This window comes from Rhinatrema bivittatum, chromosome 10 (genome assembly GCF_901001135.1).
Source record: "Rhinatrema bivittatum chromosome 10, aRhiBiv1.1, whole genome shotgun sequence".
In the NCBI taxonomy this organism is placed as follows: Eukaryota; Metazoa; Chordata; class Amphibia; order Gymnophiona; family Rhinatrematidae; genus Rhinatrema; species Rhinatrema bivittatum.
Genome location: NC_042624.1, coordinates 97778995 through 97796753, shown reverse-complemented (window position 1 = coordinate 97796753; position 17759 = coordinate 97778995). Strand labels below are relative to the sequence as shown.

Below are 17759 nucleotides of genomic sequence, written 5' to 3'. Positions count from 1 at the left end.
ATATACATGTATATATACGCACTTAGCCGTATAAGTTGTAACCTAACTTTAGACCTGTTCTATGGCAGGCCTAACTTAGACACATAACTTATGTGGCTAAGAGTGAATATCAGTAGTTAGCTGCATAACTTGTAGGGCTAACTCGCTCTGCACTGATCCGCCCACTACATGCCCGCAAGTTATACAGCGAACGTTTTAGCCATATGTGAGTTAAATGGCGGCCACTGAGCATAGGCACATATTCAGCGGCTGCTACATAACCACATAAGCTTTACTTATGCGGCTAAATAGCTCTGATTGTGCTTTGAATATTCACCTCTGTATCTATATTTTGGTGCACAAAATTGTTATTTACTGAATTATTATTTAAATTTCATATTTATTTGATGGATCTCCCAGAGGACAGCTTCATTGTAACGTAGAATGAAAATATTTTGCTTGTGTGTCAATTTGAAGTGGCTACTAGATGTTGTATTTCCGATTTCAGTTTATCTTTATTAGAAGAATTTGACTGTAGCTGTAATGAATTGGAATCGCTGCCGCCCACTATTGGCTACCTGCACAGTCTTCGAACATTAGCTGTTGATGAGAATTTCTTGACAGAATTGCCTAGAGAAGTAAGGACCAGAATTTGTTAATATTTTTTTCCTGTTTCATATGTACTGGGAATGTCTATGTGTGTGTATGTCGGAGTTACATGAAAACAACGGAAGCTACCTCCTCTCAGTATACACAGCAAAACACTATCATATGAGAGGGGCAAGTCTTCTTCAACTCAATTTATACAAAACGTATTCCAAAAACTTCATATTAATTTATTTAATATAAGGAAGACAATATCATAATTAAATAAATTAATATGAAGTTTTTGGAATACGTTTTGTATAAATTGAGTTGAAGACTTGTCCCTCTCATATGATAGTGTTTTGCAGTGTTACATGAAAGCCATTCCGATGTTTACAGTATGGGGGTCAATTTTCAAAAAGAGGAATTATGTATGGAAAAATAAGGAGTTGCACACATATGTCACCCTTATGCATGTAAATGGACTTTCAGCAATCTGAAAAATAGCATGTAAGTTCATAAGCTTGTACGTTCCTAATGTGAATCAATTTGGCCTCATAAAAGAAGGAGTTTCTGGGGAGTGTCAGGAATTTACGTGCATAACTAACATTTTCAAATGTTATGCACATACACATCATGTTATGCATCATTTTGCAAAAGATGATGTTACCTGCATATATTTAGCTGCGCCACAACTGATATTCAAAGTCAATTCATGCAGGTACCTTATGTCTGAATATTAGGTTCTTTTGTGCGTGCTTAAATTTACGGTTAGACGCACTGCTGAAAATTTACCCCCTTATATGTGTTGATTTAATAATATTTCTATATTATTGGTTAATACATTCCTACTTTTGCAATATTGTTTTTAATGTTCATCAGTTATGAACATTTATATTTAAAAAATGACTTACAAAGCAAATCACCTTGTTATGCTAATGCCATATTGTCATGACAAAAGGAGCATGTTGTATAATAAGAATTCTTAGTGGCAGCCTGAGTTCTCATGTAGCAATAAGAAAAACAGTGCATGGCTAAACTGAAGACAATTAATATGACTTCTGATTTTTTACCCCTGCTTAATACCATAATACCAATCTTAACATAAATTCTACTGGGCCCAATATTCAGATGCTGGATTGCCAGATAAGTAGGACTTATCTGGTATTCTAGCGGCTGCTCAAAATCCAGTTATATTGAACGACTGCTAGGTAGCCGGATAAGTCATTTATCCAGCTATCTAATTTTTGTGGACAGTTAGTGGACAGATCAGAGTGGCGCTACTTAGCTGGATAAGTTATCTGGCTATGTAGCGATATTCAGCCTTAGGCGGATAAGTTATCCACCTAAGTTAGACCTGCTCAATAGCAGACTTATCCATCTATATAGCGATTTGCCGGGGGTATTCCGCAGCATACCCGTGCTACTGAATATCCCATCTAAGTTAGCCAAATCTGTCTATCTGGCTAACTTAGATAAATGGAGAATTTTTCAATATTGACCCTACTGTAACCAGTCTCATTGTATGTTTTCCCCTTTGCAACTTGGGAGCCTATTATACTAACCTACAATGCCCAACTTCTCAGTGGCATTTCCTCTAGGCACAGTGTGGGAGAAAGCCTTTGATAAATGCATGCTTCCTCTTGGGCAATGGAAAGCATAAAGAACACAGTTTTCAGTAAGCTTTCATACATGAGTTGAGATGATACTGGCATAGCACGTATTTTAATTGCACTGTGTGGGAGACCGAGAATGTAAAGGCTAGTATTCCAGTATCTATAATTCATCCTGGAAGAAACTGGAAACCTTGTAGGTTGAGAACTTCTAAAGGATAATGAAAGAGATTATTCCACATGAAAGAAGGGACCTACATAGTGCGAAAGCTCAAGCACCACCGTCTTTTTTGTTTGTCCTTCAAAAAAACTATCCTGACCTACAAACGTTCCTATGGAAAGTCTAAAGGGTCGATTCCCCCATTTTGGAGGCCATTTTGCAACATTGTGCATAAGTTTCACCAGTTTTCATAGTGGGCTGATGAGCATAAAGTCCACTTTAAAAATTATTTTGGAAAAACAACATGTACACAGTTACCCCTGCTACTTGGTGTGTGTATAGTTTTGCTGAATTAATTTACGCACGTGCTTTTCAAAATCAAAATCTCTGCCGCAATCCCGGCTGTCTGCTTCAAGGCTCTGGACAGTATCTGATCTCTGAACTAGGGCAGCCAGCTGTGTCTCCATCAGTAGGCAGCAAGTTCATGATACTCCACAGTCCAAGGAAAACAGATTACAGGCATCATCATCACAGATTTGAGACAGGCAGGAGGCAGGAACACAGGCACTTGGTAGGCAAAGTGCAGTGGGAACTTTAACAAATTTGCAGGCAAGGAAAATGGACATCAGTTGGAAAAGCAAAAGCCAAAACCTTAGCCTGGAAGCATAAGTACAAAGCTTCAGTCTTTTGTCTCAAACCATCCATTAATGGCTGTGATGTCTCTCATCATGGCTCCATGTAAATGCATAGGATGCAAAAGTAGACATTGTGATTGGACATTACCCAATCCTTTGGACATAGGATTGGTGGGCAACAAAAGCTATTTTTGTCTGAGCTGGCATATTTACACAGATTTCACATGGATGACTACTTGTTGGAAACAACCTGGTTAATTGGGATGAGCCTTTTAATTAGACACAAGCTTGGTCAAGTCAGTGTCTAGTGGTACCAGCCAATTTAGAAAGAATGTTCAGTCTATCCAACTCTTGCAGTTCTTCTCGGAGCAGCTTGACTATCACTTACACTGCAAGAGGTATCACATGATTTTGGCTTCCATTTTGTATAGCTAGGCTTGAATTTAATTTGGTTCATAGTTGTACACACTCCTTACTCATGGTAACTGGCTTGTCCCAACAACTATAGTATAAAAAGGAGGGCATCACATACAATATTGCTTGACTGGCAGTGGGATGGTAACTCTACTGCAAACCCTAGTCACTTCCTGCCAGCATTCCTGCAGCTGAACCTCCAGTATCAATAGTAGGATGAAGAGGATTGTTCCTGGTGAGTCTTCCTCCCAACTTTGGTAAGTCAAGCATGTTTTGTCTTCTCTCTTTCTGTATGTGAAGGACAAGGTTCACATATATTAGTCATGAGTCCAATGTGTGTTGCTGGAGTATGAGTGAGTCTTTTCTCTAGACTAATTCTTAGCTTTGCAATTATCAGGCTCAGTCCTCTATGAGCAATTTCTTTTTTTCTTTTTTTTCAGGCTGACCCAGACTATGTGAGGTGCTTGCTTCTAGTCCACAGGTCAGATCAGGGCAGCCTTCCTGGTACCCTGGAAGTAGTAATGGGGGGGGGGATAAAAGTGCCTGCTAACCTGGAAGACCCCACATCTCTTTGCATGTGTCTGTTATTTGGTCTGTCATGGTATCTGCCTCTGTCTAGCATGGCTGGGTTGGCACCTGCTGTGTTTGCCTGCCTTGTCTGTGTGTCATTTGGTCCAACGTGCCTGCTCCCTCTTTCTCTGTTATGCTTGTGTGTGTGTATTTGGTGGCATCGTTTCTGTTCTGATCTTTCAGAATGCTCCTCTGTTGTATCCAAGGAAAAGGCACATTCTTTTTCTGTGTTCTCTGAGTAGTGTCTGACATGTTGTTTGTCCTTGTCTTCCATGTTTACATTGAGTATGTTCTTCCTTCTGTGCATCCTACCCTTGCATTCCTATTTCAGGTGTTTTCTAGTTTCTCCCTACTACTACTTTTTCTCCTGGTTGCACAGAAAATGCAGCAAGCTCTTCAGAGGGCCAGTGTCATGCAGAAAAGGCATGCCATCAGCCGATGCATGTAAGCTTTCCCTAGAGCCTGTTCTAAAGCTCAAGAAATGCCCCTTATTGGTGTTGCTGCCACCTTTCCCACGTTTGCTCCTGCTACGTTCTGATCTGACAGTGAGGCATCCTAAGTGCCTGCCCTTTTTTCTCATTTGCCCAGATATGTTCATGGTCCACCTGCAGGAGCAACAGAAAGAAAAAGAGGCTCCTCGAGAGGCAGAAGGTGGATCCTCACACCACTCAAAGCTTCTGGAAACTTGTCACCCTAATCCCCGTCTGCCTTCTGGGAAGGAGAAGAAATGAAATGATACGTTTTGTTGGCATTTGGTGTACTTAGTGGTTTTTCCTTGGAATAATGGTGCGTGTGCATGAATGATAGGTGTGAGTGCAGGGCTTTGATTGCATGTGTACAAGGTCAGTGCCAATAGTGTATACTCGTGAGGGTGATTGTGAAAAAGAGATATCAATATGGGTGGAGGCAGAAGAGACATACATTATGTGAATGAGATGCTAAAGGCAAATTTTAAAAAGCCCTACGCACGTCAAAGCCAGGAGATCCGCGACTATCTTGTGCCGCACGGATTTTAAGAAGCGCCCGAGTACACTCATATCTCCCGGTACGCGCACAAATGGGAAAGGCAAAAACCAGGGTGGGGTGTGGGTGAGGACTGGGTGGGGCATTGGTGGGACATGGGCAGTCTGGGTACGTAACATGAAATGTGCGCATAAGCATTTATGCGCACAAGCAGACGCTGGGGTCCCCTACTGCGTAACTTTTCTTCTGCTATGGATGGCGTGTAAGTCATGAACAGAAAAACCAAGGCTAGTTAGTGGGGTATGAAGGGTTGGTGCTAACAGGGTAACAGAGAGGCTGATTAACTAGGGGTGTTAGGAAGTCCTATCCTTTACCTGGGCAAACTGGAAATGAATTGGGGAAACTGATAATTGTGTCGGTTTGCGTATCTAATAAAATCCCCCCACTTACGCTGTAGAGCCGGCATTTGCGCACACATGCACACGTCCATATAAAATTGCGCCCACATGTACACACATACAGCCGACTTTATATCATTTGTGCATATATGCGCGTATGTCATAAAATGGCCGCATCTCTGGGTATGAGCTGGCATTCGCGCATACATTTATGCCCGCGCAGCTGTTTGAAAGTTACCATCCCCGCGCACTAGGTAGGGACTGCTTTTCAACAGACAAATGCCACGGTGTAATCTTTTTTTTTTAAAGTGACAAGAAACAACTCTAAAATGGAATATTTTGCACTTTTTCTGAGACCCTTTCATTCCGATGGAATTGGATAAATGTAAAGGAAATTGTGTGCCATGAGCCAACTCCCATGATTTTCTGTGGCAGAAAAAGGCCATTAAAAAAAAATACATCTTTCCTCCCATAGGAAATAATGGAAGCTATAGAGAGAAAAGGGAGGTGAGCCAGACTTACCCCTGTGCTGAACTGAAGGAGATTTATTCGTGATTGAAGCCTTAGGAAGTGGGGAAAAAAAACCCCATGTTTGAATATTTATTTTGGGGTGGGGGGAAATGGAGGCCTGATAAAGCAGTCAGTCTGGTTGGTTGTTAAGCTGTATGTGTATCAGTGTACCCCCCCCCCCCCCACCTAGAATTTGAAATAGTTGTAGGTTATCAAAATTTTAAAATAGGGTAAATAATAAATAATGAATTCCTGGGTGGGACCCAGGGGAGAGTATTAGTGGGCCACACCTCCTACTTATTCCAAATATCTATGTTTGGGCCCTTTGAAAACAGACCAAACAGCGGTCAAATATCCCCCTTTAATGAGAGTACGTATTGTATATGAGAAAATCTGATATTCTGCTGCTACTGAAGTCAAACCCACAGGGGGGGTGAATCGACCCCTGAAACTTTATCTTTGTATAATGAGAAAGCTTCCCTTATTACTATATATAGAGCAGGCTGGAACGTAAACAACTGTGGTCATTGGGTGGGGGTTAATTATTGGACAGATGCATCGGATGCTGTAATTACTTCATTAACCGAGTCTGATGCCTTCCTCTCTTGTCCTCTATGATGGTGCGAATTAAGACAAAGTAAAAAAAAACAAAAAAACCCCACTGACTTCCAGCTTCTCCCACCTGCAGATTGGGAATTGCAAGAATGTGACGGTCATGTCTCTTCGCTCTAACAAATTGGAATTCCTTCCGGAGGAGATTGGACAGATGCAGAAACTGAGGGTCTTAAATCTGAGTGACAACAGGTATTCTTTCCATTCTTTAAGTGATCTCATTTTGGCTGGTTTTGTCTTAAATTTATTCTTTCTGCATTTCATGGGAAAGAAAATACTTTTTTGTATCTCTCATCCATCTCTTTAGGAAGAAAAGCATATTGGGAAGTTTATACTGAAACAGGGATCCTGAAACTTTTTGTCTCAAATTGAAAAGATAATGAACTAAGAATCAAGAAATCCTTTTTTGCTGCAACTTGTTCAGCGAATTATTCCTCCTAAGTGCATTAAAAAAAAAAACCTGTTTAGAACTCAAAGATAAATTATTTGTTAGCTGCAGAAATCTCACTGTTACACTAGAATCTAGCGCATGGAAAGAAATTGTGTAGCATTGCAGTTAATATGGCAAATACCCACCTAACTTAGGACGGTTTTCATGGGGGAATTTACGCATGAAAGTTCCTTTTGACAATTATGCTAACAGATTTATCCACGCAAATTTGCACTAGCGAAAACGAGCACACACATTTTCCTCAAAACTTTACATGCATAGTTTTTGAAAATTGAAAAATATGTGTGTAAGTCCAAACTCCTCCCCTGCCCCGCTGCTGGGAATACCTCCGCACATTCTGGGTAAACTTACACATGAACATGACATACAAGGATAAGTCTACCTACGCAAACCACTGGCAATTTTGAGGTCAATATTCAAAGCCATGTAGATGGACAACTCACAAGTTATCTGTCTAAATGGCAAGTTTGTGAATAATATTGAGACACTTATCCAGCTAGCTTTCAGCCAGATAAGTCAAAATCTAGCTGAATAAAAAAAGAGTCATTTTGGATAGAAGTTAAGTTATCCAGCTCACTAAGCTGGATTTCAGTTCTGTCCAGCTAACTGAGCAGGCCTAAGTTTATCCATTCTTGTTTGGCCGGATAACTTGTTACTTAGCTGCATATCTTCAAAAGATATCCGGTTAAGTAGCACTTCTTTGCTAAAAAAAAAAATTAAAAAAAAACCCTTAATCACTGGCCTCCCGGCCCAATTCCATCCCCACCCCCACTCCCAGCACAAATGTCCAAACTCTTCCAAATTTAAACAAGAATGCATTTATGTGCACCAGCCCTACAATCCTCCCTGATAAATTTTTTTTAATTGCCTGGCTGCCACCCTCCCCTCAAAGTCCACTCATCCATCCAGTACTGAAACTGCAGCTCCATATTGAGACCTGGCATCAATGTACCCTGCAATCCCGGGCTGAACAATTATGCCAGCAGCTCATGCTACCAGCACTCCTGCCAGAGTACTGCTGGAAGCGCCTGAGATCGCAGTGTACAATGATCCTGGGTCTCAAAACAGAGACGCGATATTGGTACTAGATGGGTGAGAGGTCTTTGGGGAGAGGGTGACAGCGTGGGAGTGGGTTCTGGGGGATAGTGAGACTGTGTTTGAATATGGGACCTCTCTGTGACTTGCTCAAAGTCATACAGCGAATGATGGGAAGAGGATCTGAAGCAGAGTCTCGAGATTTGAAGTGGTTCATACTACCCAACCAACTCCAATCTTAGCATTCTTGGATTTCTCATCTAAGCTTATGAACAGAAATGTAAGACTTCAGATCTCAAAATGAAAGGCGTTGTAGAAATTAAAAACCAGCCCAAAGGATCTCAGGTGCAATGGCATACTTTGAGAGCTGCTTTAGCCACTGCACTATGGAAATAAACTTGATTATCTCCTAGAGTCGCTGTTCATCTTTTCATGTTACGTTCATGTACTGATTTTCCTCTGGGTTATGGTAGGCTAGATTTCCAACCACATCTACGCTTTTGATAATATCAGTTCATAACTGGTGGAACTGGCAAAGTGAGAAGGACTTTAGAAAATACCAAATGCTTATTTTATTTTCCTTGAAAATAAAATAGACTTTAAAATGAGGCATGCCAGTGTCTTTTCTTGTTCGTGAAACCAGTGGGTTGCTTTTATAATTATCTGATCCTCTAGCTTCAGTGTTTGTTACTTTATTGTAACTTCTTATCAACCTGTCTCCAATCTCTCTTTTTTGGGGGGGGAAATTAATAGGGACATTGACCTGGTTCCGAGACTGCAGATCTTTTTCAACCCTTCCAGTCAGGGTTTCGGATGGAACATGGTATGGAGGATGTAAATGTCATCCAAATGGGCTGCAGAGAGGGGACAGGGCTCTCTTCTTATGCTCCTGGTCTTGTCTGAGGGCCTTTGATTCTATCAACTATAATCTGTTTTCCACTGGTGTAGCCTGGAGCTGGCTTTGCTCCTTTTTATTCAATAGCATGCCGTCTGAGGGGTGGATTATGGAGTACTGCAGGGATCTGCACTCTCCCCTCTTCTTTTTAATATTTTCCTTGGTCCAGTAATTCCTATTGAAACATTCAGGGTTAGTTGATTATGTTTATGCCAATTATACTCAGTCATGTGTACTGGCTGGCCAGGATCAGGCTGCTGCAGCTGCCAATTTAAGTTATTGTTTGGAAGCTACCGCTGACTATTTGGCAGCACATGCGCTTACATTAAACTCTGACAAGTCTGAACTGCTATGTATAAGCAGAAGAAGGAGAGAGTTTTTAACTCTTCCATCTTTTAAGGGTCTCACTTTGAAAGTTGCTGGGATGGTTAAAGTCTAGGGTGTCGAACTCCTGTCCTGAAAGGCCATAAACTGGTCTGTTTTTCAGGATATCCCTAATGAATGCGCATGAGATTTATTTGCATGCAACTGAGGGCATGTGTGTGCATATTCATTAGGGGCATCCTGAAAGGCCAACTGCCATGCAGCTTTTGATAACCAGATGTGGACAGCCCAGGTTTCGGTGCTTCCCCGGATTCAGAGTTATCCATGCAACACCAAATTTCTTTTGTAGTTTGTTGGAACTTTTACAAACTTACAGTTTGTTTGGCAACCGTGTCCTTTCTTACTTAAAATCGATCATACTACAGTTTTCCATTCCTTGGTTACCAAAAGGATTGAATATTGTAATAGTTTGTAGCAGGGATTGCCAAAAACAAGTCCTTAGCTGTTTACAACTATTGTAGAATACTGGGGCTTGACTACTCCTGAGCACAAGGAGAAATGATCATGTTACCCATTTGCTCCAGGCACTTCATTGATTGCTAATTTAACACAGCATCAAATTTATGTTCAGTATTTTGATCCCTGTATCAGACCGGCCCAAAATATTTGCAAGATCATTTGACATTTTACATCCTTACTAGGGTTCTTCTGTCTTCACAGCAATCACTTTTGGTCATTCCAGGCTTGGCAGATTTTAAATTGCTTAATACAACCTGTAATTTGGAATGGAATCCCTCTTGATTTATGGCAAGAGTTAAACTTTTCTGAAAAAAGTCCACTCAAGATTTTGGGTGAATTTATTTATTATTATTTTTATATACCGAGATATCACACCGGCAATGTAGGGTAAAGTGACTTGCCCAAGGTCACAAGGAGTGACAGTGGGACTTGAACCTTGGTCTCCTGGTTCATAGTCCAGTGCTCTAACCACTAGGCTATTCCTCCTCCCATGTTTACAGTATTTGTCTTAGCCTGATGTACCTTTTTATGGATATTGTTTTATGGATATTAGCTGGTATGCTGTTTTTATGTTTTGTATGAGGATTTTATTTTGATGCTTGGTATTTTAATTTTATTTTGTATGTTATTTTTGATTTGTTTATATTTTTTGTATAATGTGTTATTTATTGTAACCCATCTTGTCTGAGGGAGCAGAAAATCAACTGTTAATAAAAATAAACATAGCAGACCTGTTCTCACTCATTCTGAATACCATTCCTCAGTCCTAACCTAATATTCTGTTACATTATCAGATAAAATGAAGAGTAAAAGGTAATTGTTTTCTGTAGAGACTCCCTTGTATAATATATCACTACAATTATTGGTGTCCTCATTAAAAAGGGAACATTAACATCTATATCTGGCATTGGGGAAAAGCCCTTAGCTGACTGATTACAGTAGCAGCTCTGTTGGCATATCTAATTCTGGAAAAAATCTCTCTTCAGCAAGGATTTTACAATTATTTCTTTTTTAAATCTTACACAAGAGACAGTGTCTTGTGGGACTCATTCATGAAAGGTATTCTACAAACTGAAATATTTTTTTCAAGAACAAGCAACAATTAAAGTAATAAATCCATGATTCTATATCACTGATAACATGGTAAGGAAAAAAAAAAGAAGCTGATCTTACCCTACAATAGTAAAGTTGTCCCTGTCCTTAATATAAGGACTAATTATAGACCTATCCTATTATTGTACAGTAGAAAAGTGCAGAGGTAAAAATATCCTTTCAGTTTGTTTATCCATTTTGTAGGTCACAATCATTCAATTAGTTCATTTCAGATGAAAAAAAAAGCTTTTTTGTTTGGTCTGTTCTTTTCCCATTAAAATCAATGAGGGAAGCAAAACAGCCTAGTTTGGATTCACAAATTGAGTTGTATAATCATTTCAAATGAAACTAGTAGACATACATCATCAGGACACTCCAACGCACCAAAACTGTCAAGATGGCACCAAAAGTGGCATGAATAACCCAAGGAACCATAATGGGGCAAAACTGTAACAGCTGTAGCAGGAGGTCTCCAAGGCACCATGAGAGGAACGAAGCAGCAGCAAGAGTGGTCAGAACACCCCAAGACTGTAAAAGAGGGTCAAAGAGTACCAACAACAGTGGCAAGAACCCCCTCCCCCAAGGCAACACAAGAAGGGCAAAGCAGCACCAAGTGTGGCATGAACAGCTCAAGGCACCATGAAGAGGGAATAAAGCATCAAAAGGGGCAGAAAAAAACCCCAAGGCACTAATAAAAATTCAATGCAGCACAAGGAGTGGTATTTAAAAAACACCAAAGTACCATGAGAGGAGCAAAGCAGCCACTCAAACAGTGGCTAAAAACACACCAAGGGTCCAAATGAAGGGCTGAGGGCACCAACCAAATTGGTACGAAGCCCTAGGCAAGGAGAAGCTAGAGGAGATTCCTTGTAGGAAGCCTGTTATCCATATGGCATTATCAGGGGAAGGAGCTAGTGGTTCAGACTTGGAAATTATCTTCCTCTTTGCTGTGGTATAATCTCAGCCCTGTCACTGTCAACTGCTTCCTCCTGCTCCTCACTGAAAGCCAAGACACTACTGACTAGAAGTCCAAAATTCTCTCAGCCACTAGCTGTTCAATATATTCTGTAATTCCTAGAATCTAGGACACGATCTTTCACTTGAATCAGTTTTTTCAAGTACTGCCTCCATTACCTCTGAAGCAGTAATCGTGGAGAGCACTTCTGATTTTGGACTTCTGCTGCTCCTGCCTTGCCAATGCCAGCCTCTGATGACTCTCCTACCTCTTGCCCCTGCTCCAAAGCAAAATGAAAAGGAACAGGTGGGGGTGGCAAATGTTCTTCTAATTTCAATTTCTTATGGCTTGAGCCGGCTTCCATTCTGGGCATTCTGTGGCTAAAATCAATTCTTTTAAATTTAGGGGCAGGACTCCTTTTTTTCTCATTGATACTACTGCTTGTGCTTCTGGGTGGCTCTGCAGGAACACCCAATCCTTTCCCCCTGCCATTATTCTGCCCACTGGCATTCCTTCTTCTCACCTTTCTTCAAGTGACATGGTAGAAGTGGAAGTGGCTACTAGGGTTTTTCATGTCATAACATATTTTATTAATGTACTGTGCCACTCACTAGTACCACTCTAATACTACCTGAGTGTCTGTCTGAAACTCACACACTCAATTAAGTTGACAGTCTTAGTTCACTGCAGACTTAGCAACTTGCCAGTATCACAAATTCTCTGTTGTCTGGCTGTCCCTCCCAATGTAAAATTGTCTATCTCTCTCATACACACATACATACAAACATATTTAAATAACTCTTTTGCACACACAAAAAAATTGTCAGACAGAAAACAAACTGGCAAGGCTACTCTTCTAGTCTCTCTCTGAAGTCTACACTATAAGCAGTGCAATTCGCAGTCAGGTAGAGCCAAAAATTCACTGCTGTTCACTGCTTCTCTGTTTCCACACTGCCCTGCCCCCAGTGAACAGACAAAATTCAGAGTCTCTATTTCTCACAGTGGGTCCAATAACCTGTGGGTTAAAACTGCACTGAAATTCAGTGCACAGATTAAAAAAACTTTTAACTCCTGATGCAGGAAACTAATATTATACTAATGCATCAGGAGTTTTCAAAAAGTGCCCTGACTGGAAAATGTGTGCACAAATCCAAGTTAAAATGGGTATTTAGCACAGGTTAAATACACTTTTTAAACTCAGAGCAAGGGAGTCTATCATGCGTGATTTATGTGCACAAAATTCATCAGAGTATCTAAAGATTTTTATGCACAAAAACATGATGTGTATCACAAAATTGCTTTCAGTGCAGATAAAGCATATTTATGGGCAGAAAGCATGCTTTGTGTGAACAAAGTATGTTTTCTGAAAATAAATCCCAATTATAGGTCCCAGTGTTGGAACTTCAGCTTCTACCCATAGACTGACACAAATAGTGGAAATTTTCGCTTGGATTTTAGAAGGCCTGCACACGTAAATCCCAGGTTTTATGCACGGGGCTGGGCCTTGCGCACACCAGGCGAATTTTCAGAGGGGCCCAGCCACGCGCGTAAACCTCGGTACACGCGCAAGTGCTGAGCCTCTTCAAAGGAGTGGGCTGGCCGGGACAGCAGCCATTAACCGCTGTCCCGGGGAAGCGCATGTCGGCAGCCGGCCGGCACGTGTAAATTACTTCTACTCCTCGAGGAGCAGCAAGTAAAAAAATAAAAAAAATGAAGGCCAGGTAGGTAAGCTTTAGGGGGTGGGGAGGAGAGGGGAAGGGGAAGGAAGGTTAGGCAGGGGGTTAGGGAACTGGGGAAGGCCCGACTGAGTCGCCGCGCAGCATTTGCATAAATTCACCCGCCCCCCTTGCGGGCACATATTATAAAATCGGCAAGTCCATGTGCATGCACCAGGAACCGTGCACACATGGACGCACAAGCGCAAGTTATAAAATCTACCCCTTTACTCTTCTCGCTCCTTCTTTTCAAGAAACTTTCCCTGTGAAATTCCACGGAGAAAATGGAGTTTCTTAGCACCTTTCATTGAGAGAACATCAGTGTCGCTTGATACAGGTGCCAGCTGCAGGCTAAAAATGCCTCAGCTTGTCTGGTCTTCCATCCTGTCTTTTTGCCTACTTCTCACCCCTTGGCTTTGTTCTGATTACTACCTCACAGGCATTGTTTGGTTGTTATAGTTACACTTTCCACTGCAGTACTTTTACATGGGCCATAGACTTGAAGGGCAAACATTAAACAAATGAAACAAAAATTTTAATTTATATTTGTGGGTACCCTTCTTTCAATTCAGGGGGCCTCAAATGAAATGAAAATAGTCTCATTTGTTGAATTTTAAACATTTATTTCAAATGAATGCATATCCCTACTCTACTCTACTGTATAACTCTCCCTTTTCTATTTTGAAAAGATATCAAACACTCTTGGTAAAAATGATTTCCATAGGGCAGCATACGTATATGTAAATATAGAAGTAATTGACAGAAGAAGTAAACTAGATTCTGCAAATAAATGCTTACCTTCTAAAATGTCATCTAGTGTACAATAAATGTACAATATGAAAGTATGTGCATACTTTCCCTTTGAAAATGACACAATTTATATGTGCAATTGCCTTCAAACTTATGCAACTATTATAAAATGACCCCCAAAGTGGGAGAAACCATTTAATGGACATAATACAGAGGATAAGAACTTATCTATTGACTTTATATAGAAACCTGTGGTATTGTTGCAGATACTTATATTCATACAAGTGACAAGCACAACTGACAACTCATAAAAATGGCAGAAAGGGGATCCCCAGGGCTCAAGCCAACTCCATTATCCTCCCAGACTCCAGGAAGGAAATCTCTGAGCTTGTGCCACCTCCTTTCTCTTCCTCATGGGCCCTAGGGAGTGGGGTTCCCTGGCCCATACCAACTGTTGCTTCTCCCAAGCCTTGGAAGTGGTTCCTTAAACCTGTGTCAAATCCTATCACTTCCTGGGCCCTGGGGAGGAAATCTCCTACCTCTTGCAACTTGGTACCAGAGCAGTATCACTAGTGGCATGAATGCTGAACATGTCGGCCATTTTCGCAACAGCCATTCTAAAGCTATGGCTTAAAAAATTCTGTTTAGAACCATAGAAACATGACAGCAGAAGAAGACTATATGGCCTATCTAGTCTAACCAGCCTCCCAACTAATTGAGTTTTATAGTTTCCATCATTCCCTCAGAGATGCCATAAAAATTTACTTCAAAGCCAATATTCAATATGCCGTTTAGTAGACAATTTATCCAGCCAAAGTTAGCTGGATAACTTGTCCTGGATATTCAGTGGGATAAATGTCTGGGTGCCCCAGAATTCAGTGCTTTCCCGGATTCTCTTCATTATCTACAATTACCCATTCTGCGATCTCATCCAGTTTTTCAACATTAAATCTTACCTATTTTCTAATGACATCCAGTTTTGCATCAAAACAGAGACTGACCAAGCTGCAGCCATTGCAAATATCAATGTCTGTCTTTCAGCAGTGGCCCTATGGCTTAACAAACACAAGCCAAACACTTTCAAGTCTGAACTCCTCTAGTTAAGTCGACAGGGGCATTCTCTGTTAACTTTACCCTTCTGGTCAGAAATTTCATTACAACCTAGACTCTTTATATATTCTGGGGGTGCAACTTGACCACATCTCACAATGGAAATCCACATTTTATACATAGTAAAGGCATTTTTTATACACCTACACCAGATTCATCAACTACATAACTACTTTGTGAAACGTGACCTAGCTACTATCATTCATACACTTACTGATCACAAACCACATCAACTACTATAATTCTCTATTCCATTGGATCACACAATACAACCTCAAATGCCTTCAACGTTTGCACTGCACAGCACAGCATCTAGACTTTTGGTAAGGGCAAAATCCACTGAGCATGTTGCGCCAGTTTTGCGTCATCTACCCAGTTGAGAACAGGATAAAATTGAAAACACTTTGCTTTGTCTTCAGATATACGAATTAACCAGCCCTTGAATATCTTTCCCAGCCTCTGCTCTTCTACACCCCTAAGAGCGAGCTCTAATCCTCCCAAGAAGCCCTTCTATCCTTCACTGGCTTCAATTAGACAAACATGCACAAGACTTCACACGGTCAGTTGCTGTACCCCTAAAATATGGAACAAGATATCTCTTCTGCTTTGCCTGGAAATCTGTTACCTTATCTTCTGGAAAAAGTCAAAACTTGGCTGTTTAGCTAGATCGTCCCTTAGACTCAACAAAAGAGACTACTCTCTGATGTAGATTTGCCTTCTTTTGGACTACATCTATCATTCGGTGAACTTACTTCTTAACTAAATATAGGAAATTTATATCTAAAGCACCCACGTCCTTACTCTTAGCTAATGTATCCTGCTTCTTATCTATTTGCTACTCTACCTCATATCTGTATATACCCATTACTTATGTACTCAGTGTCGTTACTTTATATAATCTGCCTTCGGCCTAACTTTAGGAAAAGGTGGAATAGCAAATTCTTATAAATAAATATATATGTACAAACCTTACGTTGATAGAAACCACAGCATGCTTGCTCTGAGCACTCTTCCTGTGTAGACATATTTTATCTTGCATCACTGAAATTTTGTTTCTTATTTGGTTGGATGACATGCAACAGCATTTTGCTTGCTTTGAATTCTCTTCCTGTTTAGTAGATACACTGTAACTTGTATTGCACATTTGGTTAGACATTATGCAGCAACATTTTGCAGAACTGATGCAATATTAAAATGAATCAACATTCAAGAAAATAGAATTTTGCTTGGGTGAATGTTCTACTGTATCTTATAAAACATTGTTATGCTTACAGGTTGAAGAACTTACCATTCAGCTTTACCAAACTGAAGGAGCTTGCAGCATTATGGCTTTCTGACAACCAGGTAAAAGCCTTCAATGTTTTGATAGCAAAAAAAAAGTGTAATAACATAGGGCAGTTAAAATATTTGAGCTTCATGTGCATTAGACTTAAAATTACAAACAGCGATAAGATAACATATATCATGTTTGCTGTGCATACAAAGTAAAACAGACATATTTTCAATATAGGGGGTAGTTTCCAAATTCATTTCTGCATGTAAATCACTGTTTTCTGTGCAGAAATGGGGTTTTATATAATTGCCCACCTGATGTATGGGCAAACTTATGCACCTATGTCATGTTCATGCTTAAGTTTACTGGGATTGTGCAGAGATGTTCTCAGAGGCGAGGTAGGGAAGGTTTCCTTTAAATGCATACGCTTTCATTTTTATAAATACACGTGTAAATTTTCCTGCGGAATGTATGCACTCTGGGTAGTAAGTGGAACTTGTTTGGCTATTTTTCAATGCAAACATTCGTGCATACATTCATTCCCTTTGAAATTTGATATAAATTATGCTCATATTTTCCTCATAAGTTACAAGTGATGTTACAAAATTACCCTTCCTTTGTGGAGATTGGTTTGAAGTGTCATGTGATTGCAAATGGCAAAAAACAAAACCCATGTCCAGTGTCTTTTCAAATAAAAGGCAAAAAGTCATGGACTCTGTGTGGTGGATGCACTCTACCTCAGTCATTGAAAGCAACTTGGACAGACTGAAATAATTATTTGGCCTACTCTTCTCTAGAACATGACATGGGGAAGATAATTTTATAACTGTCTCCATAGGGCTAAAGTCTACTGGGACATTTTGAGGGTAATTTTCCATCTGTCCACACAGCAGGTGAACTGAGGATTTTCAAAGTGTACTTATGCCCAGAAGTTTTCTTTGCAATTGATGCTTGACTGAGTAAGCACGGAACTGAGCATGCATAAAGTTACACCTGCTTCAAGCCAGAGCACAAGGGCATAGCGCGTGTGTGTGTGTGTGTGTGTGTGTGTGTAAACTTAGGTGCATACTTTTCAAAATACAGAAGGATGCGCTGAATTCATATCCCTACCCGAAATCCGCCAGAGAATAGCTATTGCTGCTTTGTGGGAAAACAGGTGTAATTTTGGTGAGACTGATGTGCACAGCCGCGAAGTCTCAAT

The 17759-nt window shown here is 40.4% G+C and overlaps 1 protein-coding gene across 1 annotated transcript in view; it reads left to right on the top strand.

Moving 5' to 3' along the window:
* LRRC7 (leucine rich repeat containing 7) overlaps window positions 1-17759 on the top strand; it is a 229608-nt gene that overhangs the window by 101444 nt on the left and 110405 nt on the right. Inside the window, exons 10-12 of the mRNA XM_029618872.1 lie at window positions 488-617; window positions 6516-6631; window positions 16560-16629. Coding sequence (XP_029474732.1) covers window positions 488-617; window positions 6516-6631; window positions 16560-16629 — 316 coding nt within the window. The remainder of the gene's footprint in view (window positions 1-487; window positions 618-6515; window positions 6632-16559; window positions 16630-17759) is intronic.